At 53.6% G+C, this 27,494-nt stretch overlaps 1 protein-coding gene across 8 annotated transcripts; it reads left to right on the top strand.

Annotated features, from left to right (window-relative positions):
- Positions 1–27,161, top strand: MPP2 (MAGUK p55 scaffold protein 2). 8 transcript variants are annotated; one of them, XM_057717177.1, is made up of 13 exons: positions 1–83; positions 2,656–2,719; positions 7,641–7,759; positions 19,403–19,555; positions 19,669–19,818; positions 20,177–20,404; positions 21,195–21,326; positions 21,421–21,526; positions 21,608–21,676; positions 21,900–22,061; positions 22,702–22,904; positions 23,236–23,364; positions 24,641–27,161. In XM_057717177.1, exons 2-13 carry the CDS (start codon positions 2,689–2,691, stop codon positions 24,815–24,817), a joined length of 1,659 nt encoding a protein of 552 aa, XP_057573160.1. In that variant the 5' UTR covers positions 1–83; positions 2,656–2,688; the 3' UTR covers positions 24,818–27,161. The 8 variants fall into 8 exon arrangements, with proteins under 8 accessions (XP_057573160.1, XP_057573166.1, XP_057573163.1 ...); XM_057717180.1 differs by lacking the exon at positions 1–83 and adding an exon at positions 262–379; XM_057717176.1 differs by lacking the exon at positions 1–83 and adding an exon at positions 347–414.
- Positions 27,162–27,494: the final 333 nt, after the last annotated feature.

The following is a 27,494-nucleotide window of genomic DNA, read 5'->3' as shown; positions in this document are numbered from 1 at the left end:
CGGGGTTGCGATTGACAAGCAATAAACGCGGAGCGCAGGGCTGCGCTGGAGCCATCCCGAGCTAGGCGCCTCCCGGGGCACAGGTAGGCGCCCCCAGCCCTCGAGCCAGCGCCCACCCCAGGGCCCTCTTCGTCCTGGCAAGGCACTTGGGGCCCTTTCTCTGCGTCTCACCTCCCCTCGCCTCTTCCCTCAGGCCCGTCCCCTCCCTCTCACCCTCCCCCCCCACCCCCCTTTCTCGGGTGCTCCGAGAGAGACACCAAACCTCGCTGCCCATTGACGCTGGCCCCCCGCCCCCGTGGTGAGGGCTCCTAAGTGACGTCAGGCACAGAGCTGGTGAGCTGTGCGGGGCCCGGGTGTCCGTGCTGCTTCTCCGGGGACTGTGAGTATTCTGGGGACTTCGGAGCCAGGCATTACGTAAGAACCGCGCTGTTAGCTCTTCCGGGGGTGGGGGCGCAAGACAGAGGTTGTGTGGGTCCCCTTGGCTCCCCTACCACCTTGGGAGGCCAACACTTAATCTTTTCTGGGAGAGGGTCCTGGGAAGGGGGTGTGCTGCTTCTTCGCCTTCCAGGTTGTAGAGGGGGCGGGTCTGGGTCGGGGGCCAAGGCTAGGATCTGGAAACCTGGGAAGGGATCTTTGCCAGGAGCGAGGAGCCAGGGCCAGAAAGTTAGGTCAACTGAGGGGGGGAGAGTGAGGCCGGGGGCGGGGGGGGGGGGCGCAGTCATTCAGTGACCTCATCCCCTAGTCTCCGGCGGGCGCGCAAGCAAAGAGCCTTCTTTGATGGCTCGTAACACACCCCCCTCCTCCCAGGTCCTAGCGCCCAGCGTTTTAAGGGCTGAGGTCTTGGGGCGGGGGCGCTCTGATTTTCGGTTCTTGCAGACTCGTCCGGCCACTAGACCCTATTCTTCAGCCTGTCTACTCCTCCCCACGACCTGTCGGTCTTCATAGCGCCTTTGTCAGACCTTTCTCCTGTACATCTCTTTGTACGTGTATTGACGGAGCTTGGAGGAAACCTCCCCCTTTCACGGTGGGCCCACATCATCTACAGACCCTGGGTGATGTGGATAGCCTGGAGCTAGGGGTGAGAGGGCACCTGAGCCCCAGGTTTTGGAAGCTAAGGTGCGGGTTCCCAGATGCCTGGGCTCTGGACCTTGGCTCGGAGCCAGGCTGGCTTGCCTGGCACTGCTGTTCTCCTGTGGGCACAGCCGGGCCCCGCCCTCTCCGAGGCTTGGGTGGGGGTAGGGCAGAGCTAGCTGATGCCGTGGGAACCGACTCCCCAGGGAGAAAACCCAGGCAGGCTGGGCAAGACTTCTGGGGACAGGATCCTCCTTGCCTCTTCCCACCTTCCACCCTCTGGGGAAGGAGGACATCTGGAGTCCTCTTTGCCAGTAACTGTCAGGGAGAGCAGCTCCAGCCAGAAGAGGACTGTAAGTTCCAGGTCCTCCGGACCCGGGAGGAAGAAGGAAGGAAGCCATCACCAATGCTCTCTAGGAATAGGGACGGTAGGGGTTGGTGCTGGGGCACTAGCTGGTACAGTGGATCCTGGGCAGTGCTCCCAGCCAGGGGGTGCCCTTCCTCTCCCTGAAAGCTCCTTTCTTCCTTGTCCTCAGGGGCAGATCCAGGAGGAAGGGGAGCCATCCTTCCATTTTTGTAATTTCTGCTACTTGTGCTCAGATGGCCAGCTCAGGCCTGGGAAGGTGATAGCAGGAGAGAGAATTTTATTAAAATCAGGTAGTGGCCCCTCTAGGGACCTTTTGAGGGAGGAAAGTGAAGTTGTGGCTCACCCACCCCCAGGGCCCAGTAGCATTCAGACCTAAAGTGGGCACTGCCAGCTGCTTCCCTCCACTCCCCCAGACCTGCTGTGAGCCACCGCCTCCTGTTGTCATGGCAACCAGGAATTAGGGTTTTCTCCAGCAGCACAGACCCAGGAAAGCAAAGGGAGGAAGGTTGGTGGGTTACCCCCCTACACCCTCCCCTGGAGAATGAGGGATCCAACCCCAGCTTGGGGAGGACCTGGGATGGGAACTGGGTCTGTAAACTCCATGGCTGGTTCTGCCCAGAGCCCCCTGCTCTCCTTGTCCCAGCTCTGGCCTAAGAAGGGGCAGGGGGAGAAAAAGGAAGCAAGAGAGGCCTTGGGGAGATATGACATCATTCCTGTCAGACAGATGGAGAAATGTTCATGGAGCATCTACACTGTGCTAGGTCTAGGACTAGGATCTAGAGGCAAAATAAAACAGATGTGGTTCTTGACCCGTGGAGCTTAAAGTCAGGGAACACCCATCTTTCCTGCTTTTGACTCAAACTGGACTTTTTCCCATCCTCTCTCTCTCAAAAAAAAAAAAAAAAAAAGACTGATGGTAGGCAGAAACAAATTTTTTTTTGAGTCACAAAATCTGGGTTTTCATTGTAACTCTCTTTATTAGCTTTGTGACCTTGGGCAAATCAACTAACCTTTCTGATCCTCTGTCTCCTCCTCCTTGGAGAAATGGGCATGTAATATCTGCTCTTCCTGCCTCCCAGGACTGTGGGATCATTTAGTGTCGGGGCAATGCCCTCTCCCCTACCTCGCTGGCTGATCTCAAGGGGGAGGCCCTTCCTAATTCCTTCCCCATTGCTTTGCCCTTGTGCCTTCTCAACCTCCTCTCTCCCCTCCTCCAGGAGAGCCATTTCAGAGCCCTTGCTGATTTCACCATGCCGGTTGCCGCCACCAACTCTGAGACTGGTAAGGTGGGGGTGGGGATGTCAGTTTCTATCAATGGTTCAGAGGGTGCCAGGCAGGGTGCGGAGCAGCAGTCAGGCACACCCACAGCTCCCTGTAAGAACAAACTGCCCCCTGCCACGACTGCTCCACCCAGCTGCTCAGCCATTCCTTTGGACAACTTCTATCACCCTGCTGCACCTGCCCCAGGGTGGGGCTGGAGATACAGCACAACTCACCTCCGTGGAGGGCAGGGGGTTGCATCCTCCAAAAAGCCCATGGTGCAGTGCTCACCAGATGGGTAGAGTGGACCAGCACATGCTAAGATGGAAGAGTGTGTGTGTGTGTGTGTGTGTGTGTGTGTGTGTGTGTGTGTGTGTATGCGCGCGCGCGCGCTGGGGCACAGGAAGCTGTGTGTGGAGAACGCCAGGTCAGGAAGCCTTGACTTAGTTCTATAGCAGGTTTTAGGGCAAGGGAGTGGGTCACCCAGACAAACTAGGAAGCCTCAGGAACAAACTGCTTAAATTCTTGGAGCCTGCGTCTCTTCTTCCGTAAAGAGGTGGAGGTGAAACTCAAAGGCTATGACAGGGAAAGCATGTTACCATTAGGAATATTCACAATTATTATTCTGTGCTGCTGAGTTGTTGTTAACCTCATGAACCTGTGACCCGGAGTCAATCACCTCCCTTTTAGGACCTAGGTTTCCCCATCTGTAAGATGAGGTGATGGGACATGATCAGTGTTTTTAACTTGTATTGGTCCTGGATCCCTTTGAGAATCCGATGAAAGCCGAGGGCCCTCATCATAGACAAAGGCTTCTATGCACAAAATCTGCATTCCACTCCAGGGGTTCAGGGACCCCCTTAAGTGCATTCAGAGACCGACCAGGTGAAGTGCCCTGTGCTAGAGGCTCTCTAAGGGCTCTAACAATTGTAAACTGCTCTTGTTTTGCTCTGATTTATCTGAATTTTCCCCTGCCTGGATGCCTCCTGCCCATGCAGCCCCTTCCCCCTCTCTAGGCTCTGCTGCTGCCTCTGCAAGATGTTCCACTCCCCCAATTCAGTTAGATTGACTCCCCTGTTCCTCTCCTCTGAGGAAGTGAACCAGGAAAGTGAAGGCTGCTGTGAGTGGGCCAGAGCCTAAACTGTGACACTCTTATCCCCCAGGAAAGGCCTCTTCTCCATGCAGTGGCAGGACTGTACCTATGTCCCCCAGCTTCTGCGGCCTTGGAGGGCTCAGGGCCTCCCCTCCACCCCACTGCTGCTCCAGCCTGCCTGGGCCCCTCTGTAAGCTGCTTAGGGGTTAATTAAGCCCATCCCTGAGCCTGTGATTAAAGGCCTCTCAATCTGGGGCTGTCCAGTAAACTCATTAATAGTGCCTGGCAGGGGTGTAGAGAGAGGGGAAGGCCCAGCAATTTGGCTTCCCTGTTGCAGACCACTTGATGGGCCCTGGTGGGGTGGGGGACAGGGCAGGAAGTGGATCCCAGGGGGTGGGTGCGGGGGTCTGCTTCCTCTGAGGACTCCTGGGGCACCTGCTCCCCTGGGTGTTGTGCCATGGGCTGCTTCTCCTTTTCATATGCAAAGGAAGGGTAGGAACAAGCTGCTTAGCCTCTTGGAGCCTGTGTTTCCTCCTCTGTAAAGAGGTGATGGGAGACTCAAAGGATAGGAGTCATGTCTTTCCCTCAGGTGGCCCTCTGTGCCTGCCCTGGGACTGGACTGGCTCCTGGCCTCAATAATCTAACGGTGGGTTCTGCCCCTTCTTATTTGGTGGTCATTACACTTCCCATGGGCCTGATACACAGCTGCACCCCTGCCTCTAAGGTCGGGTTCACCCTCCCCCTCCCCTCTGCCTTCCCCCAGAGATTCTTGCCTTAGGCTTTGCCGAGGGTGAAGCTAGCAGGGTCCTTCTACCCTTACCCATATGTCAATATGGCCACTGTCATTGTAGAGCGAGGGAGATGGTGTGGATGTACTCCTCTTGCAGAGAGACCCCCAACTCTATTTCTAGTGAGGTGGGGGAGTCCATTTCCTGAGGGTTGGAGATATGTGGGTGTTGGCATGGGCTGAGAGTTTAGACAGCTTACCCCTGGACTCCAGTCCGGCAGCTCTGCCCTCTCTTCCTCTTTCACTTGGTTCCCTCCTTTCTTTGAATGAAGGCTGGTATGTGGGACTTTCAGGTGGAGCTGTCCCTTTAAATCTCTGGGTTAATGTCCTAGTGTGTAAGCCTGCCTGCTGCCATGGCAACCAGGGGTGTGCTGTGACCCGGTGTCACTCCTTAGGGAATGGCAGTCTGGTGGCAGCAGCAGTGCCTGGTGGTGGCCTCATGGGTACAGGGTCTCATAGGAATGAATGGTGGCTCTGGGCTGGGGTAACTTTCAAATCCTCCCCGCCTCCTGCCCACCCTAGTCTCTGCCCGTGAATGCTCCCTCTCCTTCGCCCTTCCCCAATCCCAAGATGCCTGACTTGCCCATGGGCATCACCCCCTTAAGCAAGGGGGAGGGCAGTTGGGAGATGGGGAGGGAGAAGCTGCGGCTGAAATGTGGGGTCAGAGGGCGTGGGGTGCCCTCCCCTGCCCACAGTGGTGCCACCCCTTTCCCTCCTTCTCCGCCTCACCGCTTCCTGGCTAGCAGCTGGGGGAGGCATTGGGGCTGAGGTATCTGTCCCATGTCAAAGTGCTGCCACAGCCTCCTGGCGGAGGACGGAGAGTCGTTCTTGGAGGCTTCCTTTGATCCTGAGGGGGTCATTGTAAAGGAAACTGGACTTGGAGAGGGGACTGAGAGGAGCGGTCAGAAGGCTCACGGAGGAGGTGGCAGAGGGTGTAACAGAGGAGGGATTTCCAGAAGGGGGGGCGGGAACAAGATGGGGCCAAGTCTCCACCCACCTTGGGTTTCTCGCAGCTGGGCTGGGAGGAGAGGGTCTCTGAGCACCGCTCCAATCCTGAAGGGGCTGCACGGTTAACCCCCACCGCCTGCAAACCTTCCCTCAGCCGCCTCCTCCCCTTTTAGTGGTAGGTACTAAAACAGGGGAAACCAGCCATCTGTGGGACGAGGGCGCTCCTATCGCCCCCTCGCAGCCCTTTTACCGCCTGCTCCCCGCCTGTCTGCTGGAGTGGGGGCTTTGGCCAATCAGCAAGGCGGCCAGGCGGCTGAGCCTTGCTATTGGCTAACCCTGCAGAGGGCGCTCCCCGAGTCCCGCCTCCTCCAGCGCTGCCCGCCTCTGGCTGGGAAGGCAGCGGTGGCGTAGAGGCTGCTCCCGGAGCCCCTGGCCGGGCGGGGGTCAGCCATGGCCGGCAGCCCAGGCAGCGGGGCCTCCTTGGAGGGTATATCGCTGGGCTCCTCTGAGGAAGCCGAGCTCCGGAGGGAAGGTAGGGAAAGGCGGGGTGGCGAGGCTGGGGGCTGGTCCTGCGGGGTTTGGGGCATCTGGACAGGGTGCCCTAGGAGCGGGCTCTCGGGGGCCTAAGGGTCTGGGGGCGCGGCCCCCCCGGGAGCGCTGATCTGGGCCGAGGGCACCAACTCCCCTGGCTCAGTCCTCCCCATGGCTGGCAGGCTGGGGAATCTGTATGTGAAGATGACTGGAAAGGGAGGGTCCCAGAATATTTTGGCAGAGCCGGAAGGGTCCCTGCCCTCTCCTCTTTCTGAGCCCACTAAAGCCCTTGCAGGTGTCTGACCAATGCCAAGCCGAGGCCTGAGCAGGAGGAGTCTGGAGGGCAGGCGTGGATGTCGTTTATGGAAAAGGTGGGGAGGATGAGGGAAAAGAGGGTGGGAGACCAAGAGTCACTAAACGGTGGCTGCCAGCTCTAGTCTCAGAGGCTTCTCCTCCCCACCCCCATTCCTTCCTGGAGGAGGGGGGCATTGCTGAGAACAGTGAGAGGTGCTGGGGACTGTACCCGCCCCTCCTCCTCCCCAGCTTGGGTGCTGTTATGCGGATGTAGGCGTAGGTGGCAGGGTGGCAGGGTGGCAGAGTAATAATACCCCCTGCCCATCTCTGCCCCCAGCTGGGCACACCCTGCTTCTCCTTTCCTTCCCCCCAGAACCTGCCACAGCCAGGAGCTCCCACCTCTGCTGGTGGGGGAAGACAGCCCCCATCTCAGACCTCAGCAGTGGCCCAGTTTCAGGTCTTCTCACACCCTTACTCATGTCCCATCCCAGGCTGAGGGTTTGCTGATCCCTGGGGTGACTTGTCTGACCTCTTCCCTTGGGTGTCCACAGCCATCCCAAGCCCCAGGGTGCTTGTTTTCCCAGCTTCTACCAGTGTTCTGGGCCTCAGCCTTGACTTCCTATGATCTGTGTTAATTTCTGGGTCATTGTCTTTCAGAGGTGAAGGGCCTGTAGGTACCAACCAGCTTAATCCACCCATTTTACAGGAAGGAAAGACTGAGGCCTGTGAGGGACAGTGGCTTATACAAAGTCACCGTGAATTAGTGGCGCAGCTGGTACTGGATGCTGGGGAGGTCCTGACCTCCTGCATAGCTGCCTGCTTGACTCCAGGCCTGCACTCAGGGAAGTGCTCCAAGCCCTGTCTCTCTCATCCCCAAGCCTGTCATGCGCAGATGGCTGTGGCTTCAGCCCATCCAAAGGTTGAATGATGTGATTCTGTAGTTTAGGGCAGAACCTGGAACCTGACACCTGCTTCCTTTTCTCCCCTCCCCCCACCTCAGAGTCCACTTCCTGGTGCCTAGAGCCTTCCACCTGCCCAGGCTAGCATTACTTAGGACCTAGAGAACAGGCCAAGGAAATCGCCCCTCCCCTCTTAGGGCCCCTGCTCCAGGCATTCAAGGAGTGCCAGGAGTGCCTGGGGTGCCAGGCAGGGAAGGATGTGATGTGCTGCTGGGGAGGGGCTGTCTTCTGTGGGATGTGAGGTAAGAAGGGTGGGGTTTCTATGGTGTGTTTGGGTGCCCTGTACTCAGCTGGCACCTGTGTGTCTCACTGCCTGCTCCTTCCCTCCAGCCATGCAGCAAGTCCTGGACAACCTGGGATCCCTCCCCAATGCCACGGGGGCGGCTGAACTGGACCTGATCTTCCTTCGAGGCATTATGGAAAGTCCTATAGTGAGATCCCTGGCCAAGGTAGAGTGCTCCAGGGTGGTGGGCACAGGGGCACTGTGCCTGGGGAGGCATGGTGGGGGGCGGGACGTTAGCCACAGGGGGCCCTGGGAATGGGGCATGTGGCACCAGAGATGCCTGGAGCAGGGTGTGCATGGACATCCATGCCCAGGTGATGAATCTGAGCCGCTGCAGGTAGGGGGCCTGCCCCCACGCCCGACTGGTGAGTGTGTAGACGTGCCCATGGGGATGGGTGTTTGGTGATTGCCAGCTTGTAGAGGGTATGATAGGTTAGGGGTGAGCACGCCTGTGCTTTGAAATCTCCGGAGTTCATCCTGCTTATCTTTCTGCCTTTGGGCATTTTGTGCAGACATCTTTCTGAGGTCACCTGCCAATATCAGGTGGGAGAGAGACTCACTAAAAGAGAAAGTTATGAAAGACTTTGGGAATGACCGTGATAGAGGCAGATGCGCTAGGCTCTTGGTGAGTGTAAAGTTCAATTGCCTGACCCAGCCCAGGGTGGGCAGGGAAGACTTCCTGGAGCAAGAGCCATTTGTGCTAAGTCTCTTTTTTTTTAAATTTATTTTTATTTTGGGGGGAGCTGCATTGGGTCTTCGTTGCTGCACGTGGACTTTCTCTAGTTGTGGTGCGCCGACTTCTCATTGTGGTGGCTTCTCTTATTGTGGAGCATGGGCTCTAGGCGCATGGGCTTCCATAGTTGCAGCACGGGCTTAGTTGCTTGGGCTCAATAGTTGTGGCACATGGGCTCAGTAGTTGTGGCACATGGGCTTAGTTGTTCCGCGGCATGTGGGATCTTCCCAGACCAGGGATCGAACCCTTGTCCCCTGCATTGGCAGGCAGATTCTTAACCACTGCGCCACCAGGGAAGTGCTTGTGCTAAGTCTTGAAGAATGAGGAGGAGGGGCAGGGCATTGCAGGTCATGGGAAGAGCTTGAGCAGAAACAAAGGTGAGAAAGAGCCAGAGTGTACAGAGGCTGTGAGTGTCGGTGTGAGACTGGAGCTTTAGGTGTGAGACAGGGAGTGTGAGCTATGGAGATGTTGGCAGCTGTTGGCAGCTGGTGAAGGGCCCTGGGGGCTGTGCCTGGGGCTTGGACATTGTCCTGTGATGTCCTGTGAGCAACTTGGAGGCTTTTGTGGGTCTTAAGCATGGATGTGATGATGGCACACAGGTGTTTTAGAAGCATCCCTCTGGCAGCCACACGGAGGATGGTTAGAGGGCCATGGCTGGAGTTGGAGAGATCAGAGTCCGGGATGGCCCTGAACTAGACCTGTGGTAACAGAGCTTGAGGGAGGGGAGGATGAAAGAAACATTTAGGAAGTAAATTGGCAGTACTTGATGTTTGGGTGTGAAAGGTGAGGGGTGGGGTAGCCAGGCATCCGGGATTCTGCACAGGGGAAGTGTGAGGCTGGTGCCACCTTCAACTGAGACAAGAAGCAAGAAAGGACCAGGGAAGGGCGCGACTCTTCTGCCAAGGAGGGGAGAATGGTGCCAACAGCTGTGATGGAGGCAAGGCTGGGAGTTGCAGGGAATCATGCTAATGGCTCAGATTTCTCAGGGGAGGCAGGCAGTCTTCTGCTGGGAATTAGGGATCAGGGGTTGAGTGGACCAGGGTTGGGGGTTGGGATTTGGAAGTGAAGCTTCAACTAATTAATTACTTAAGGGAGAGAGGGAACCCACCAAAGCCAGGGAGCAGGATCGACAGGGCCCCAGACTGTCAATCCCAGGGTGGAGGTGACTCAATCCAGAGACACAGAGGGTGGCTTTGGTCCATGGCTTGTGCTGGATGGGGGCTGTGGGAGGCTGAGATTCAGGGAGAGGTGAGAGTGGCTCAGAGCATCACCTCTGGGCCGAGGCTGGGAGGGGAGGGGAGGGTGGCCAGGAGGAGACAGAGGGGCAGGGAGAAAATGGAGGTGAAGGCCTGGGGGCTCTCTGGGTTTGGGGAGAGAGTGTATGGTTGGAAGAAAAGAAGGCCGAGGTCAGAGAGGGAGTTGGGAAGTGAAAGATTTCCAAGGAGGAGAGTTCTGGGGGTGACATGACAATCTAGAATGCGGCTGCAGTGGACAGGGAGGTCATCGATGTCAAAGAAGTCTAGGAATTAGGACCCCCTGGTGGACCAGAGGCTAAGGCTCTGTGCTCCCAATGCAGGGGGCCCGGGTTTGATCCCTGGTCAGGGAACTAGATCCCACATGCCACAACGAAGATCCTGCATGTAACAGCTAAGAACTGGCACAGCCAAATAAATAAATAAATATTAAAAAACAGAAGTCTAGGAATGGAGGGCTGGGGTGTGGGATGGGGTGTCTACACAGGCATTGGGGCAGGGAGGAGACTGGAGGCAGTCCCAGGGTCTCCAGTGAATGGTGGTGAGCGTGGCCAGGAAGTTGGCAATGACAGTGATGGTGACGGGGGGCACCTGTTATATGTATTTTTCAACTTTACCTAATGGAATGATAGTGTAAGCAGGTCTGGTTTTTGAGATTTCTGGTTCGTATAAGTAATCTAGTTATTGACATGCATGTAGATACAGATTCATTTGAACTGTTGTATGGTCTTCCAACGTGTGAATAGAGCCCAGTGTATTCTTTTACCAGTTCCCCTCCTGAGACGCAGGCCCATTGCTGCTGATGTGCCTCTGTTAAGCACAGCGCTGCAGGGAACATCCCCATATCCAGCTGCTTCCGCACATGTGTGAGAGTTTCTCTAGGGTGGACCCTTGGCAGTGGAGTTTCTGAGGATGCACATTTGAACCTCAACATCTGTAACCTTCCAAAGCTGACTTCACGGTTGGATTTATTAAACCACGTCGTCTCTGAGTCCCTCCAGCTATTGCTTCTACAGCAGGACGGCCAATGGAATAAGGGGGGGCTCTCAGAATGCAGAACCGTGGGGTTAGAAGGTCCTTTAGCCAGCACCCTTCAAAGCATGATCTGCCTCTCCCCCGCCCCCATAACATTCTTTTCTGGTGGCCTCGTGGAGCCCATCTGACAGCTCTGCAAAGATGGGATTGCTGGCTAGATGACTGTCATTCACTCAGTCGTTCAGTCATCTGTCCTCTGTTCAAGAAATATCTATTGTGTGCTCACCAACTCCCAGGCACAGAGCTAGGGCCATGGCAGTGAACTGTCAGATAGTTTACTCTTCTCCTGAGGAGCCCGAGTCTGTCGTTTTCTCACTGAGCCCTGCAATATCCCAGTCCTGGGACCTTAGCCTGATTAAGAAGTTACCAATGTGCTGTGTCAGACCGTAAGTAAACTCCCTTCTCCAGAAATGTTCTTGGGGGTAAGCTGGTCAGAATTTCCTCCCAAGAAATTCCTAGAATGGTTCCAGATGTGCATTAGCACAATAGAAGGTAGTGTGGACACTTCTTCAACTCTGAGACCCCCGTAGGAGGCTCACGGGCTAAGGGAACCCCGTGAATTCCCTCTATCTAGCTGTGAAACAGACAGGAAGTGAATCTCCATAAGGACCCGTCTGAGCGCAGTAAAAATCCCTCTGACCGCTATATGTGTGAGCTTTTACAGTGCAACTTTGCCAGTTCTCTCATCAAAAGGGAGAGTTTGTCTCTCCACTCTTCAGTCTGGGCTTGACCACGTGACTTGCTTTGGCCAACAGGACCTACCTCTTACTCCTTCTCACCCATTTTAATGATTATGTATACACGGATCAATTTCAAATCTATTAGACAAAGTACTGTGATCAAAGATCCAGCTACAAACGCATGGTGGCCCAGAAACCCACAGGAGCAGAGTCCAGCTGGAACCCCGTGTAGTAGCTATTCACCTCCTTCCCTTACCCTGATGACATGGGCTCGACGCCCCTCTCCGGGGATGTGACAGATGATGTGGGAGGGGCTGCACTGGGTAGATTTGGGAGCAGGGAGGAGCAGACCCTGAGGGGAAAACCCAGAGAGTTGCAGACTCTGAAGGAAGTCAAATCTGGCGGGCAGATCAGAAATCCAGAGGGTTGGCTACAAACAGCAGGTGGCAGCCCTGGCAGGTGGGTGACATCTGGGAGCGCTGACATGGACCCAGTAGCAGGTGTTCCAACAATGGGCAGGGCCACGGGGAAGAATCAAAGGCAGATGACATCCAGAAATTTAGGTAAACTGTTACTGCTGGGGACACCTGCCAGCTGGGAGGCCTGTGGACTAATCCACGTGAGATGATGGAGAAAAAACACAGGGTTTGGAGTCAGAAGATTCACTGGCCAGCTGTGTGACTTTAGTAGGGCTGACAACCTCTCTGAGCTTCAGTCATTTCTTCTGAGAAATGGGGATAATGATGCTTACCTCTCAGAGTCATGGTCGGGATAGGAGGAGGTCATGGGTGTGGAAGTGTTTTTATTTTTTTATTTTCAAAATTTTATTTATTTATTTATTTATTTTTATTTTTGGCTGCATTGGGTCTTTGTTGCTGTGTGTGGGCTTTCTCTAGTTACGGTGAGTGCGGACTATTCTTCCTTGTGGTGTGCAGGCTTCTCAGTGCAGTGGCTTCTTTTATTGCGGAGCATGGGCTCTAGGTGCACAGGCTTCAGTAGTTGCAGCATGTGGGCTCAGTAGTTGCAGCATGTGGGTTCAGTAGTTGTGGTGTATAGGCTTAGTTGCTCTGTGGCATGTGGGATCTTCCTGGACCAGGGCTCCAACCTGTGTCCCCTGCGTGGGTAGGCAGATTCTTAACCTCTGTGCCACCAGGGAAATTCCCTGGAAGTGTTTTTAAACCATAAACAGTTGTTATAATGTAGTCTTGGCCAATGGACTGGAGTTCGTAGGGAAGAATTCAGTCCTGTGGTGAGGGGGTGTGAGAGAGCTGGCAAAGCAAGGCAGGGCCTTACAAGAATGAGGGGCCAGGAGGGTCACAAAGATGGAGACTCTGACCAAGGAACATGACAAACAGAGGCTACAGTGGTGGGGAGCCCAGTGCATCAGTTAGCTTGTGCTGTGTAACAAACTACCCCATGCATAGTAGCTTAAAATAACTGCGATTTTTGTCTCATGATTTTGTGGATTCGTTGGGTGGTTTTTCTAGCCTGGGCCTGGTCGGTTGGGATGGGGTAGTCTAGGACAGCCTCAATCACCTGTCTGGTATCTCAGCTGGGAAGGTTGCAATGTCTAGGACGGTGTGGTCTCTCATCCTCTAGGCGAGTGGCCCAGGTTGCTTCACATGGTGGTCTCAGCAGCAATGAAAGGCCAGCCGCCAATCCCAGGCACTTTCCAAGCCTCTGCTTTTGTATCACATTTGCTTTTGCATCACATTTGCTATCGTCCCATTGGCCAAAGCAGATCACACAGCCAAATCCAGGGTGAAGAGTTCCTTTACCTTCTGGCTTACCATGCTCTGAACTTCTTTCAGATTTTGAACTATTTAATTATAAGCCTGGGCTTCAAATGAGAATTCCATCTCCAGATCAGAGAGGTTGGAGTGGGAAGGGGGAGGAAAAAGCTTTTCCAAGAAAGGCTGTGTGGCATTTCTGCATTTGCAGTTTATGTCGGGCTCTGAATCGGGAGCTGGCAGATCTGGGTTTAAGGGCCAGCTCTACCATGAACCAAGTATGAATCTGGCCCAAGTTTCTGGTCTGTAAGGAGCTTGAGCCGCTGCTGTGCTGAGGGTGATTTCTTTCAGAGCAGAATTAAGCAAAGGATTGCCACAGAATTTCAAAACCACCCTCCTGGTTGTAGGGCCCCATGCCTCTAATACTGCAGTGTGTGCTGTACAAGAGCATGTTTTCTAAAAACAGGCACCCAGATAGTGACACCACAGCTGTGGGGGCGCTCAGGAAACTTTGACTGGAGCCCCTGCTGTACACCCATGAGCTGTGAAAAGGAATTCATTTTACAAGTTAGAGCCTTGGATACTTTATTGTGAAAATGGCCTTAATACTATTAATCTCACAGGGTCATTGTGACATTTAAATGGAATCTTTCAAGTGTGTTATTTTACCATCAAACATGTATATACCCCATGGCCCAGCAATTCTGCTCCTGGGAGAAACTCTTACATGTGCACAGGAGACACAGACTGGAATGTCCTTAGTAGTATTGTTCGGAATGGCAAAACCCTGAAACGACCCAGATGTCTCTCAAGGAGAGAGGAGGTGAATCAGATATGGCAGACTCATGATGGAATGTAATATAGCCGTTAAAATGAGTGAACTAGGATTTCCATGGTGGTTCAGTGGTTAAGACGCCACACTTCCACAGCAGGAGGCGCAGTTCTATCCCTGGTCAGGGAACTAAGATCCCTGCATGTGTGCGGCATGGTCAAAAAAAAAAAAAAAAAAAAAGAGAAAGAAAAAGAATGAATTAGTGTGATTGTGATATGGGAAAAGAGAATGAATCATAGCAAAATAGCATTAAATGACAAGTAATATTAAGTGAATATGTTTTCACTTAATATGAAAAATAAGAATGTCTTTGCAAAAAATAGCAAGTGAAATAATTTTTCACTTAATACTAAGTGAAAAAAGAATCAGCCCTTCAGGAATTACATATAGCACAATTCCCTCCTTTTAAAGGTAAAAATAACTAAAAACAATATTTTTTTCAGAATATATTGAATATATATAGATACAATAAAACCATGTAGAATGAGAAACCAGGGCATGATGGACACAGGGAATCGAGATGGTGGTTTCTGAGTGGAGAGGTGGGTGGATGCGTGCGTGGGGCACATGATTAGATGTAGGATATTGTGAAGATCCTCATTTATGGTTTAAGTAGTGGGTTCTTAGATCCTTGTCGTATTATTACAAAAGTACCTAATTTAATACCAACTAACAAAAAGAAGCCATGCACAAACCGATGATGAGAACACACTGTGAGCCAAAGATACGATGAATTCAATTCTGAGTTCCCGAAATCCCAGAAGAGTGTGTTGCAAGTTGTGATACATGTTGGGTGTTCTCAGTCTTGGTCAATCAGCAGTTTGGATCAGCCTGCTGGTAGTCTTTCTTTTGTATCTGAATGATTAAATGTTGAAAGTTTTCTCTGGCCCATGAAGTTTGGGCTTGGAGAGCTGTGCTCTTGTATCTGTGGGTAAGACACCCAGGGGCGGCCACAGGAGGAGGAATGGCTCAGCCTAGGCGGAGGGGTCATTACGTCAAAGACAGGAGGTAAATGGCTTGGGAGACACACTGGCTTCCTGCTTGGTTAGGTGAGGGCTCCTAGGGAAACTTGTCCTCCTCATCCCTGCAGCAGAAGATGCTAAAGCTAAAATGGGCAACCTCTATGCTGTTCACATTACCTGGGCCAGAGCTAGCTCCTATTCACCCGGAGGAGCCTGGCCAGGGTCTCCATGGTGAGATGGTTGCAGGCGTGAGTGCTTTTGTTTATCCTTGAAACAGTTCCTGCGGCCCTGGGCTCTCGGCATTGTCTAGACACTGGTAACAGAGCCAGGGACGCTCTGTGGGCTATGCTGAGCTTAATGAATGAAGATCCCATAGGGTTTGGTGGAACCTTCCGGGGCATGTCTCTGCCCTCTGGCTTCTGAGGATCATCAAGGCATAACGGGTCCCCGAGCACTACTCCTTTGCCCCTTCAATTGTCTGCTTCCCCAGCTGGAGTGCTCTGCCCATTTGGGCTGTGGGAGTCAGTCTGAAATGCTGCTTCCCCCAGCAGAGGATGATTTAGGTGACGGTGGGGCCAATATGCCTCCTTATGTGGAATGCTTTTCCCCTGGAGTGTTTGGGCAGGAGAAGACAGAAAAGGAGCTAGCCTTTATTGAGCACCTGCTATGTGCCAGTTGCTATGTCCATCTTACCAAGTCCTCAGAGTATCCTTATGAGATGTTATGTAAATTTCCTCGTCTCATGGGCTTGAAAAACCTTCTATTATGGAAAATTTCAAAAATGTTCCTTGAACCCCCATCATCCATTGCCACACTTCAACATTTAACAATTCATGAACAATCTTGTTTTATCCATACCTCCACCTCCTACTCTCTCTCCTGAATTATTTGGAAGCAAATCTCAGACATAATTTTATCTGTAAGTATGTCAGTATGTATAGCTAAAAGATAAAGATTCCTAAAAAAATAATCACACTACCATTATCACACGTAGAAAATTAAGCAATAATTTTCTTATGGATTTTTATTAAATGGTATTGGGACATCTGGATAGTCATTTGGAAAGATATCAAAGTAGATCCACACCATACATCAGAATAAACTTCCAAGCAGATCAGAGATCAAAAAAACAAACCATACACATTCTAGAAGAAAACATGGATCTGTGTGTAAGGAAAGACTTTTTTTTAAAAAAAAGCTATGCCTCAAAATTCAGATGCATAAAATATTAATAAATTTAACTACATTAAATATGTATTTTTTGCATTGACAAAAAAAAACATAAGCTGAGTCAAAAGACAAATGACAAACTGGGGGAAAATATTTGCAAGAGGCATTACAGATAAAGGGCTTATTTTCCTAATATAGAGAATGTTTAAAAAAGTGAGAAAAAGGAAAAAACAAGATCTGATGGAAAAATTGGCAGAAGGCATGAACAGACAGTTCACAGAAAAAGATATACAGATGGCCATTAAACGTTTGAAGAGATGCTCAGCTTCACTCATAATAAGCAAAATGCAAATTAAGCCCCACTGAGAGATGGTTTCTCATCTATGTGATTGGCAGACATTCAAAGGTTTGATCACACACTCGGTGGCAAGACTTCAGGAGAGTTTCTCATCTAATGCTGGTGGGATGGCAAAGTGGCACAAACCCCATGGGGGGGGGGTTGTCCATATCTAACAAAACCACATGTGTATTTATTGCTTGACCCAGCAAGACTTCTCGGAATTTACATGAAAGATCTCCACAGATATAGAACAGCTCTGCCAAGGCTATTCACTGCAGTTTTATTTGCAATAGTAAGATATTAGAAACAACCTAAATACCCATGGAGATTGGTTGAATAAATTATGGTAGTCCAGTCACATAGTCACGCAAATGTAGTGATTAAAAAATAATAGCAGTAAAGGAAGATCTCCATGGAGCAGCATAGAGTGATTTCCAGGGCATATTGTTAAATAAAAAACCCAAACAACAAACCAAACCAATTAAACAAACAAAAACCCCAGGGTATCAAAGAGTGTACACAGTGTTCTACCTTGTTTGTAAGAAAGAAAGGGAATATTTATTTTTGTGAAAAAAAACAAAAACAAAAACAAAAACAGAATAAACCAGAAACTAATGAAAATGATTACCTTTAGAATGTGGGTGTAAATGGGGTAGAAGGGATGAGGATGGAAATGAGACTTTTTTGAGTTTACTTTTTGTATAGATTTAAAATTTGAACCATGCAAATGTTGCACGTATTTAAAAAAATAAGATTAAATTAAGAAAGAATGAAAAAAGCAAACCCTGAAATTAAGTTCATATAAGTGAATCTATCCATATAGCAAATTGTTAGCATAATCCTACAGAAAAAGAAATTAATTTAAGTAACTTTTTCCTCCCAATATTCTGGCTGTATGCCCTAAGAGGGATATATACTAAGGCTGTACTATTTGATATAGCAGCCACAAGCCACATGTGGATTTATTTAAATACTTTACTTAAATTAAAATGAAAATACTTTAAAATGCTGATATAAAATTAAAATTTCAGTTCCTTAGTTGTACTAGACACATTTCTTAGTAGCCACGTGTGGCTAGTGGCTACCACAGTAGACAGCCCAGCTATAGAACATTTCCATTAATGCTGTAAGTCCTTTTAGACTATTCTGAGGATAAAAAGAATGTAGATAAATCTTGATTTTTGCTTAGTTGTTTTGTGATAGATAGTAGCAGTAGTTTAGCAATTCCAAAACTGTCTTGAATACTGAAGGACAGAACAAATAAGCAAATATATTAATGTTCTTGGGGAAAAGTTCTCACCAAAGGAGAAGGGAGATACAAATATGGAATGGGAGAATATAAGGAAAATCTTGTAGAGTTTGATTTTAATCAGAACTGTCAGTATCAACTAATGTCTACTGAAGTAATGACACCCTAGAATCAATGAGCACTGAGTGCCCAGATCTTGGTTTCTAAATACCATTCCCTACCAAAAGGAATCAGGGTTCCTTGGGGAAATTGCTGATTCCAGACGTGGAGTAGGGAAAGTACAGGTGAGTTTGTGGTAGAAGGAAGAAGATGCTCAAGGACTGATGGGAACATGTCAAAAAGCATGCCTGGGGCTCCCCTGGACACATTTGGGATATATCAAGACAATGTAGATAGTGATGGTGATGGATTAGAACACAGTGGGTAAAAAAGTCCATAGTGATGGAGAGAGAGAGAAGGAGGAGTGGGAGGGAAAAAGGAAGAGCTCTTTCTTACAATAGAATGCCAAATAATACATGTAGAAGGAATAATGGGGTTAGATAGTGACTATTTTGCAACCCCTAATATAACAATGATTGATTTAAGCAAAGGCTATGAATGGATACTAAATTGATTAGTGAATGATTATTGGGAGACAGAATAGTCACATGGTCTCAAAGTATGGGAAAACCATAAGATCACTTATATAGAACTCTTGCCACAAAGATTAACCTGAATCTAAACATGAGGAAACAGCAGACATATCCAGCTATGGGGAACTCTACAAACTACTGGCCTGGACTCTTTAAAAATGTCCAAAAAGACTAAAAGTTGCTGGGGTCTGTTCTAGATTAAAGGAGAATAAAAAGATGTGACAACCAAATTTAACATGTGATCTTGATTAGATTGTGGATCAGAAATATAAAGCTATAAAGGATATTTCTGAGACAATACTGAACATGCACACAGACTGTCTGTTGCTGTGTCAGTGGTGCATTTCTCGCATGCCATAGTGGTGGTGTTGTTTATGTGCCAGATCCCGTTTGTTCTTTGGAGATGCATGCTGAAGTACTTTGGGGTGAAGTATACTTTGTATCTGCAACTTTCAAACGATTCAGAGGGAAAAAAGTCTACATGTATATCCCTGAAATAAGACTCCTTTCTTCCTGAGCCCCTTAATATAACTACCCACCTCCACCCCAGGCTGGTCACTGGCGAAGGCTTCCTTTTGCCTTTTCAGAGCACCTTGTCATGGAGCCCAGAGTCAGTAGAGCAGCAAGTAGATACAGGGCCCTCTCCTGGTACCATATACTGATTTCTTGTCCCCTTCCTCACTGGGAGCACTAGGCTTAAGGCTTGGAGACCCAAGTTCAAGTCCTTGTGACCTTGGGCAAACTTCTGCATTCCCTGGCTTCCTCATCCTGGGCTACAGGGTGTCTAAGACCCCACCCAACCACGATATTTGGTGGAAGAAGCTTGAGTCCTTGACTCAGATGTTCTAGGGTCTTGGGGGCTGGGGACAGTTTGATGCTTGCAGTGGCCCTCTGTGGCAAGAGACGGACATGATTTACCCTTTGGATTCTCCCTTCCCTAAACTGAGTCCCAATCACCATTTGGGGGGGTGGGGAGGAGAAAGCAAGGCATGTGTGCACACGTGTGAGTGTGCTTGTGTCTGTGTGAGTGAGGCTGTGAGGCTGATAGCAGGAGCAGTGCTGTGGGTGGGGTCTAAAGTCAGGATCTGGGGATGGGAAGATGCCTGGGAGCTGGTGGGGGTGGAGAGCACTGTTTGGTACCCCAGGGCTCTTGCGGAAGCATCAGGCTTCACCTGTTCCGCCCGCACCCCCAGGCCCATGAGCGTCTGGAGGAGACAAAGCTGGAGGCCGTGCGGGACAACAACCTGGAGCTGGTGCAGGAGATCCTGCGGGACCTGGCGCAGCTGGCCGAGCAGAGCAGCACCGCGGCTGAGCTGGCCCGCATCCTCCAGGAGCCCCACTTCCAGGTTTGATCCTCTCCCGGGCGGCTGGGGTGGGGCCGGCAGGAAGTTAAAACTGGGATGGGAAGGGACCTCAGGGCACTGCCACATGGTCCCTCCTCTTTCCCCCACCTCCCCAGTCCCTCCTGGAGACACACGACTCCGTGGCCTCAAAGACCTATGAGACACCACCCCCGAGCCCTGGCCTGGACCCCACATTCAGCAGCCAGCCCGTGCCTCCTGATGCGGTGCGCATGGTGGGCATCCGTAAGACGGCTGGAGAGCATCTGGTGAGGGTTCTGGGCCGTGCCAGAGGGGGAATCTTGGGAGGGGGCGGTGAGAGTAACCAGCGGGGATCAAGTCCGGTCAGGAGAGAGCTGAAGATGAAGACGGGATCAGCTTCACCCAGGGTCAGGCGCAAGCACACCCAGGAGACCGCAGACAAGACACTGTAACTCTCTGCATTCTGCCCACTTTCCGTCCATTAGTGCCCCTGTAAGTGAGGAACTTGGGCAGAGGATGGCAGAGAAGGTTGCTGTGGGGTGGGGATGGAAGGGTAGAGTGGGGGGGGGGCCTCTTAAGAGACCCATTCGAAGATTCTGACTTGGAGCCGTTGGGGCCTCATCATACCTGTCCTCTGTGCCCCAGGGCGTGACATTCCGCGTGGAGGGTGGCGAGTTGGTGATCGCGCGCATTCTGCACGGGGGCATGGTGGCTCAGCAAGGCCTCCTACACGTGGGCGACATTATCAAGGAGGTGAACGGGCAGCCGGTGGGCAGCGACCCCCGCGCGCTGCAGGAGCTCTTGCGCAGCGCCAGCGGCAGCGTCATCCTCAAGATCCTGCCCAGCTACCAGGAGCCCCATCTGCCCCGCCAGGTGGGCCCCTCCGCCAAGCCCCTCACCCAGCGCAAGGCCCAAGGGGTGGCTGAGCCTCCGGTGGCCAGGGTCACCTGGGGTGGGAGGGGTGGGAGGCCCTCCTCTCCAACCAGTGCGCTCAGAGCAGGAGGGGGCGGGACTGGCAGATCTAGCCACCTACTGGCCTCTGCATGCGGTGAACGAGCTTGCGCATTTGCCCTAGTCTTGGGCACTCACGCGCATGTGCGGGGGACCTGAGCGCATCTGAAGCCTGAGAGTACCTGTGAATTCCTGCATCATCCGCAGCCCTCTATGTGCCCACCTCTATGCATGGGTGCCCAGAGTCCGGTTGTCACGTGTTCTATACAGCTGCCTCCTGGTTGGTGGATTATGCAGAGCTGGCTGCTCTGCCCATCTCTCCTATTGGCTGTCTAGCCTTTCATCAGAGCCCTCTCCTCCCAGGGGAGGGTGTGGCAGGGACAGAGGGATCTTGCATTAGGTGCCAGGGTTCTGTTCCTTATTGGGTGATCCCACCTTCTAGGTGGGTGGAGCCAGGACCCCAGGCCTAAGTAGATCCCCAATCCTTCTGAGTCCTTTTGTTCTGGATGCAAAGGGAGGCTGGTACCAGGGAGGTGGGCCATGCAGGCCTTCAGGCATCATGCCTTTAGCTGGGCAGTGCCAGGGTCTCTTTCATCTTTGTGAGGGGAGGGGGCAGAGGGTGGACTGTGTGACACTCCCAGCCCCCACCCTGGGGATCAGGGTCCGCCTTCCCCTGCTTCTTCCCTGACCCTTCGCCAATTCCCCGGCCCAGGTATTTGTGAAATGCCACTTTGATTATGACCCGGCCCGAGACAGCCTCATCCCCTGCAAGGAAGCGGGCCTGCGCTTCAGTGCTGGGGACTTGCTTCAGATTGTAAACCAGGACGATGCCAACTGGTGGCAGGTGAGCCCTGGGCGCCCATGCAGTCTCTGCAGGTATGGTGTGCGGGGGAGGTGAGGGCTCACTCAGGCAGATCTGTGTCCCATGGTCATTTTAGGCGTGCCACGTGGAAGGGGGCAGCGCCGGGCTCATCCCCAGCCAGCTGCTGGAGGAGAAGCGGAAAGCCTTTGTCAAGAGGGACCTGGAGCTGACACCCACCTCAGGTACAGTCCTCCCCCCAGACCCCCAATCTGGGATCTGACATGGCCCTGCCTGGCCTCACTCGCCCATCTCCTTATGGCTAGGGACCCTATGCGGCAGCCTTTCAGGAAAGAAAAAGAAGCGAATGATGTATTTGACCACCAAGAATGCAGGTGGGTGTTGGGGGCCCCTTCCCCCATCCTCTTCCAATGCCCCCTTCCTCCCCCACCAATGACTTGTGCATCTTCTGGTTCTGATGCTAAGCCCTGCTCTGTCCCTAAGCCCTGCCCAGTTTCTCCCTGCTGCCCTTGACCCCAGCCCTCCTATCCTTGGCCTCCCTGAGAGCCCAGCCCCACCCCCTCCATCTGATGAGCAGTGCCATCTCCCTGTGTCCAGAGTTTGACCGCCATGAGTTGCTCATTTATGAGGAGGTGGCCCGCATGCCCCCCTTCCGCCGGAAAACCCTGGTGCTGATCGGGGCTCAGGGTGTGGGCCGGCGCAGCCTGAAGAACAAACTCATCATGTGGGATCCGGATCGCTACGGCACCACAGTGCCCTGTGAGTGGGGAGCAGGGAGCAGGGGCTGCCCTGGGGGCCAGGGCTGGGCCCACTAAATGGGCATCTGCATGGGCCCCAGGTTAAGTGATACCTTTGGGTGTGAGGTGTAGGTGTGTGCCCTCTGTGTGTGGATGTGGGAACTGCAGGCTGGGGAGGGCACCTGAGAGCTGTCCCATGAACCATTGGCCACGTGGACAGTGCTAGCCTTGCCTTGCCTTCTCTCATGTTTCACCTACAAAAAGCCCAGCTGGGAACCCATGTGAAACAGGGCTGTGAGCTATGTGTGGCCTTGTGGAAGACAGGGCTTCTGGTGACAGAACCAGCTGGGGTGTGAAAGCTCCTCGTTCCTAGAGGCAGGAACCTGAGTGCTGACCCCAGGTCTGCTTGGCCTTGCTGTGTGACTTTGGGCTGCACATTGCCCTCTCTGGGCTTCAGCCCTCCATCTGTGAGCACCAGGTTAGAGCAGTGATCTCTGAAGGTCCTCTCAATATAGATGCCTCGAGTCTGTGGGTGCCCACGGTGAGGACGAGGGCAAGGTGTGCGGGAAGGCAGCAGGGCTGCTCGGCGCGTGCAGAGCACGAGCATGTGTGCTTGAGGTGGTGTGGCCTGCCTGCGCCCATTCGGCCCCTCCCTTCCCCAGACACATCCCGGAGGCCCAAGGACTCAGAACGGGAAGGCCAGGGTTACAGCTTCGTGTCCCGTGCGGAGATGGAGGCCGACATCCGTGCTGGGCGATACCTGGAACATGGTGAATACGAGGGCAACCTGTACGGCACACGTATCGACTCCATCCGGGGCGTGGTTGCTGCCGGCCGGGTGTGTGTGCTGGATGTCAACCCCCAGGTACTGCCTGGCCTGCTCCATACCTCTCTGGGTACTCTGCTTCCCCCGCAGTATCTCCCCATATATTTCCAAGGGCCCCCCTATAGCCTCTCAACTACTGCTAGGGACCCAGCCCACCTAGAACCTCTTTCTCAGCCTCCGAGACCACCGCTCCTCTAGTCCCCTCCAGTCACCTTATCCCCAGCCACCTGCCAGCTATTCTGCTATTCTTCCCCAGGACTCATGTCCCAGAACCCCAGGGCCACAGTCTCATCTATTCCCAGGCACCTGTCCTCACCCCCATCACCCCAGATGTACGTGGGGATATGCTTCCGACCCTCCTCTTCTGCAGGCAGTGAAGGTTCTGAGAACAGCTGAGTTTGTCCCTTATGTGGTGTTCATCGAGGCCCCCGACTTTGAGACCCTGCGAGCCATGAACCGGGCAGCGCTGGAGAGCGGGGTGTCTACCAAGCAGCTCACGGTGAGGGCCCCTGAGATGTGGTGGGAGGGGTCTAATGTCTGATTGGGGTGGGATGGGGGGCCAGCCAGCTGAAGAAGAGGAGGAGGTGGCATTGGGAAGGGGAGAGGCACCTACCCAAAGTACCACTGAGGTAAGACTTGCGAACCCCACTTTCTAGGTGTGGGGGTGGAGGTCTGAGCAAGGAAGTGAAGTGTAGAGTCAGGGGCACAGCTGGCCCGGGGCACGGGAGCTTCTGCTAGCCCCTCTGCTCGGTCCACTCTGTGGGAACAGAGTGCTGACCCAGGGGAGCCCAGAGGGCCAGTGGGAGATCTGTGGGCAGAGGTGGGCTGTTTATAGCTGGGGGAAAGGCCAAAGGGAGGGAGGAAGCCGGAGGCTGGAAGGCTGGCTGGAAGGACCAGCTAGCATCAGCGAGGAGGCAGTGCAGGGAGGAGAGGCTTCAAGTCAGGTGTTGCGGGACTCCGGGGCACCCCTCTCCCACCTTGGAGCAGCCTTCCCTGGCTAGAGTAGAGTTTGCAGGGCTCTGAACTCAGGGGTCCCTCTGCTGGTCATGTGTGGTACTGCAGCTTTCATGCCGCGGTCAGAGCGCAGCTCAATCCCAGGAGAAAGGTCTAGCTGGGCTGGGCTCCCCGCCGCTGCAGCCTGCCCTGGCCATAAACAGGGCCTGCTGGAGCCCCTGGGACACAGTTGGGCCAGTGCTAGAGCTCCCGCCTCGGCTTATTTAAGTCAGCATTCAAGTTCCCTTCCCACCCTTGCCTGTCCAGCTTGGGCTGGGTCTGGGGTGGGGGTTGCCCCCGGCCCTTGCGGGTGGCCCTAGGACCAGGCATGGGAAGTGCCCCTTCAGGCTGCCTAGGTAAGGAGGCCTAGGCAGACTGAAGGGAGCACTGGCTTTGGAGTCAGGCAGAATCCATTCAGCTATTGGCAGCTGGCTGTGTGGCCTCTTTGTACGTCAGTTTTCTCTGTGTAAACGGGAATAATTAGTCTTGCTTGCAGAGCTGTATTGAAGACTATGCGGTTGTAAGGCATTTAGTGCTGCGCTTGGCACTTCCTTAAGGTTATTTCCTTCCTTCCTTCCACCATCTATCTGTCTGCGGTTACAGGAGAGCTGCCTTGGGGCATGCAGGGAGGGGCTGCTGCCTCCCCAGCCAGGGGGTCTGTGCCTGCCATGGTTGGTACTTTGGGCTTTGGGGAGGGGGCTAGATGGGGCAGGCTGTGGGTCCCCCTGACGGTGAGGGTACCAGGGGATACTGATGGGCGGGAGTTCCCCTTGTGCCGGCAGGAGGCAGACCTGAGACGAACAGTGGAGGAGAGCAGCCGCATCCAAAGGGGCTACGGGCACTATTTCGACCTCAGCCTGGTCAACAGCAACCTGGAGAGGACCTTCCGTGAGCTCCAGTCCGCCATGGAGAAGCTGCGCACAGAGCCCCAGTGGGTGCCTGTCAGCTGGGTGTACTGAGCCTGTCCACCTGGACCTTGGCCCTCTGGGTTGTGATCCAGAGCCCTGAATCCATCCCCTTCCCAACCGTGACCCCCCAGCCACGATCCTCCGTTCCCGGCCCTGGTGCCCTGGCTCTCCCTGGGTCATGGCCCTAAGTCTGGCTTCAGCGCAGAGGCGTGCGCTGCCGGGGAGGTGGGTGTCGTGGGGTACCTCTGTGCCCAGGTGCTGCCCACTCCCGACGTCCATTGGCCACCAGATGGCCCTCTCTGAGGGCCAAGCCGTGCCCCGGAGCATATCAGACTCACCTCTGTAGTGCTCAGTCCAGAGAAGAGAAAAGCTGCTTTGGGACCACGTGGTCAGTAGGTACACTACCCCCACCAGTCACTTTTCCTCCTCTGGACTGGCCACCCCCCACCCCATTCCTGGGCCCCTCCTACTTCTCGCCCCTGCAGCCTAGGAGCAGGCCTTAGGCTGGTTCCCTGTGGCCAAGGGGGTACATGGCCCCCTGGCAGCCAGGCAAGCCCGGGCGGTGGTGTCAGCCTAGTGCCATCTCGAAGGCTGGAGGAGCTGAAGCACCAGCCGTTTGCCACAGCCAGAGCACAGTGCAGCTCTTGACCCCCTGGGAACGGGGCTGGGTCCCTGTCCTTCCCTCACCCACAGCGTTTCACTGCCGAAGTCTCTCCACAGACTTCTCCAACGTGCCCCGGACAGGCCCGCTCTGCTCCCCGCAGGGGAAGGCCGCCAGGGGCCGCGGGCTGAGCCCAGGCAGGGGTGGGTTGGAGGCCGAGCCCTGTGACGAGGAGCCTGCGGCTTCTGACGGGAGAGCTCCCAGCCCTCCGTGGCCTGTGGTGGGGATGCGTCTGGGTTCCCAGTCTGTGGTCATTGTCTGCTTTGATCTCTCTGGCCGGGTCCAGGTGCCTGCTCCCAGGAGGGCTGCCTGGGGGCTGGGGAGAGGTGAGGGCCGGGCCATGGGGTGTGGGCGTGGAGGACACGTGTGCCCCAGCAGGCTCCCTGCACAACCCCGGGGGCGCGATCCACAGCAGCTCATGGTTCCGCGTGCTGCGGTGCCTGGTCTATGTTTCTGCCCGTGGAGTGTGTGTCAGACTTAGTTTTTGGGGAGGGGAAGCAAAGGGTTGTTTTGCTTTGCAGGTCACCCTTTGGGGCCCCTTTTTTGGGCTTCCCATCAGCCCGCATTTCTTATGAGACCCTTATCCCAGATTCCGGAGGCTCAGCCCTCCCCAGATGTCTTTCCCCAAATCTCCTATTGTCCCCTGATCCTCAGTGCCACCCTCTAGTCCTTGGGGAGGGCAATGGTATAAAATAGGAGAATCCCTTTTTAAAAAAGTATACTGTCCTTGACTTCCCCAGGCATCTCATCCCTCATCCTTCTCTGTGACCCTTCCTGGGATGAACCTGTCCTTGTAGGGGACCCCCCACATGACCCCACCCCCAGTCTTTGTTCTCCCCACTTCTTCTGAGTGTCTAATCAGTCTTCGCTGCAGTGTCAGCCCAAGCTGGCCCCTGAACCACTGTGTGCCCATTTCCTAGGGAAGGGGTGGGAGAAGAGACAGAATATTTATAACAAAGTTAGAAATATATTTATTATATTAGGGATCTCATTTGCATTTGCCTAGGCTATGCAAATGAGATGTAAAGGTCAAGCCTACTTCCATCTCATTTGCATAGCTCTGCATCCACTATGCAGTCACCTTTTTGTTCCGCTTTTCCCTTTCGTCAGTCTTCTTTTAATGTATCCTCAGTTCAGCTCTCCCTTGCTTCACCCTCACCCTCAGTCCAAGGGAACTGGGAGTGGGAGGAAAATGGGGTGTTCCCCTGGTGACCCAGAGCCATGGAGGGGTCATTTGTCCACTCCCACCTCACCCGGGAGACGGGAGTAGAGGCAGCCACCCCCTCCCCCTTGGTGAACCTCCACAACGCCGCCGTGATTAGAAGACCATTCTCCTTGATGGGAGTGGGGGCTGGGCACCTTGCTGAGGAGTTGGCACCTGGCCCTTCAGGGTGAATCTCCAGGTGCTGTTCTGGCACCTCCACCTCTGGTGATCCTGGGGGGCAGCGGCTGGGTTCCTCCTTTCCTGCCTCTATTCCTCTCTGAACAGCACCCTACCTCCCCTGCTTCAGCCCCACCGCAGGGTCTGGGCTGGGTTGGAACGGGCGTGTGTGCTCCCCTGCGGCACCGCGTTAGCCCCGGACTCCCTCCTCCCTCCTCCCTCCTCCCTCCTCCCTCCTCCCTCCTCCCTCCTCCCACTGTGGACACTTGTACTGAGGAACCTCGGGATGATGAGGACCCGGCCCCCTGTCCACACCCAGTCCCAGCCCAGCTGTCCTTCCCCCGGTCCCTCCCTCAGCCATCCAGTTCTTGAGCTTTCTCTCCAACTGGCTTTTTTCCCCTTTGATTAAATGTGAAAGCAAAACTTGTGGGCTTTGTGTCTCTTTCGTTGAGATCAGGTGGATGGCTTTGGGAAAGGTTGAGGGTCGGGAACACAGCATAGATGATTCTGGAATGGAAGCTGGAGTGACGTGTTCCGTGATGGCTTCTGAAATTTCCCATCTCACCATTCCACACTCCCCATCCCCAGAAAATGCTCTTGCTAAATGCTTGTATCCAGGAGTCTGTGAGCATCCGTGGGGGCCAGGGGACTCAGGGACCCCCTGGCTAATCCACTCAGCTTCACCC

Source organism: Hippopotamus amphibius, chromosome 17, assembly GCF_030028045.1.
Source record: "Hippopotamus amphibius kiboko isolate mHipAmp2 chromosome 17, mHipAmp2.hap2, whole genome shotgun sequence".
Classification (NCBI taxonomy): Eukaryota; Metazoa; Chordata; class Mammalia; order Artiodactyla; family Hippopotamidae; genus Hippopotamus; species Hippopotamus amphibius.
Note: the sequence above shows the minus strand (reverse complement) of the source record. Positions and strands in the feature narration are given on the sequence as shown.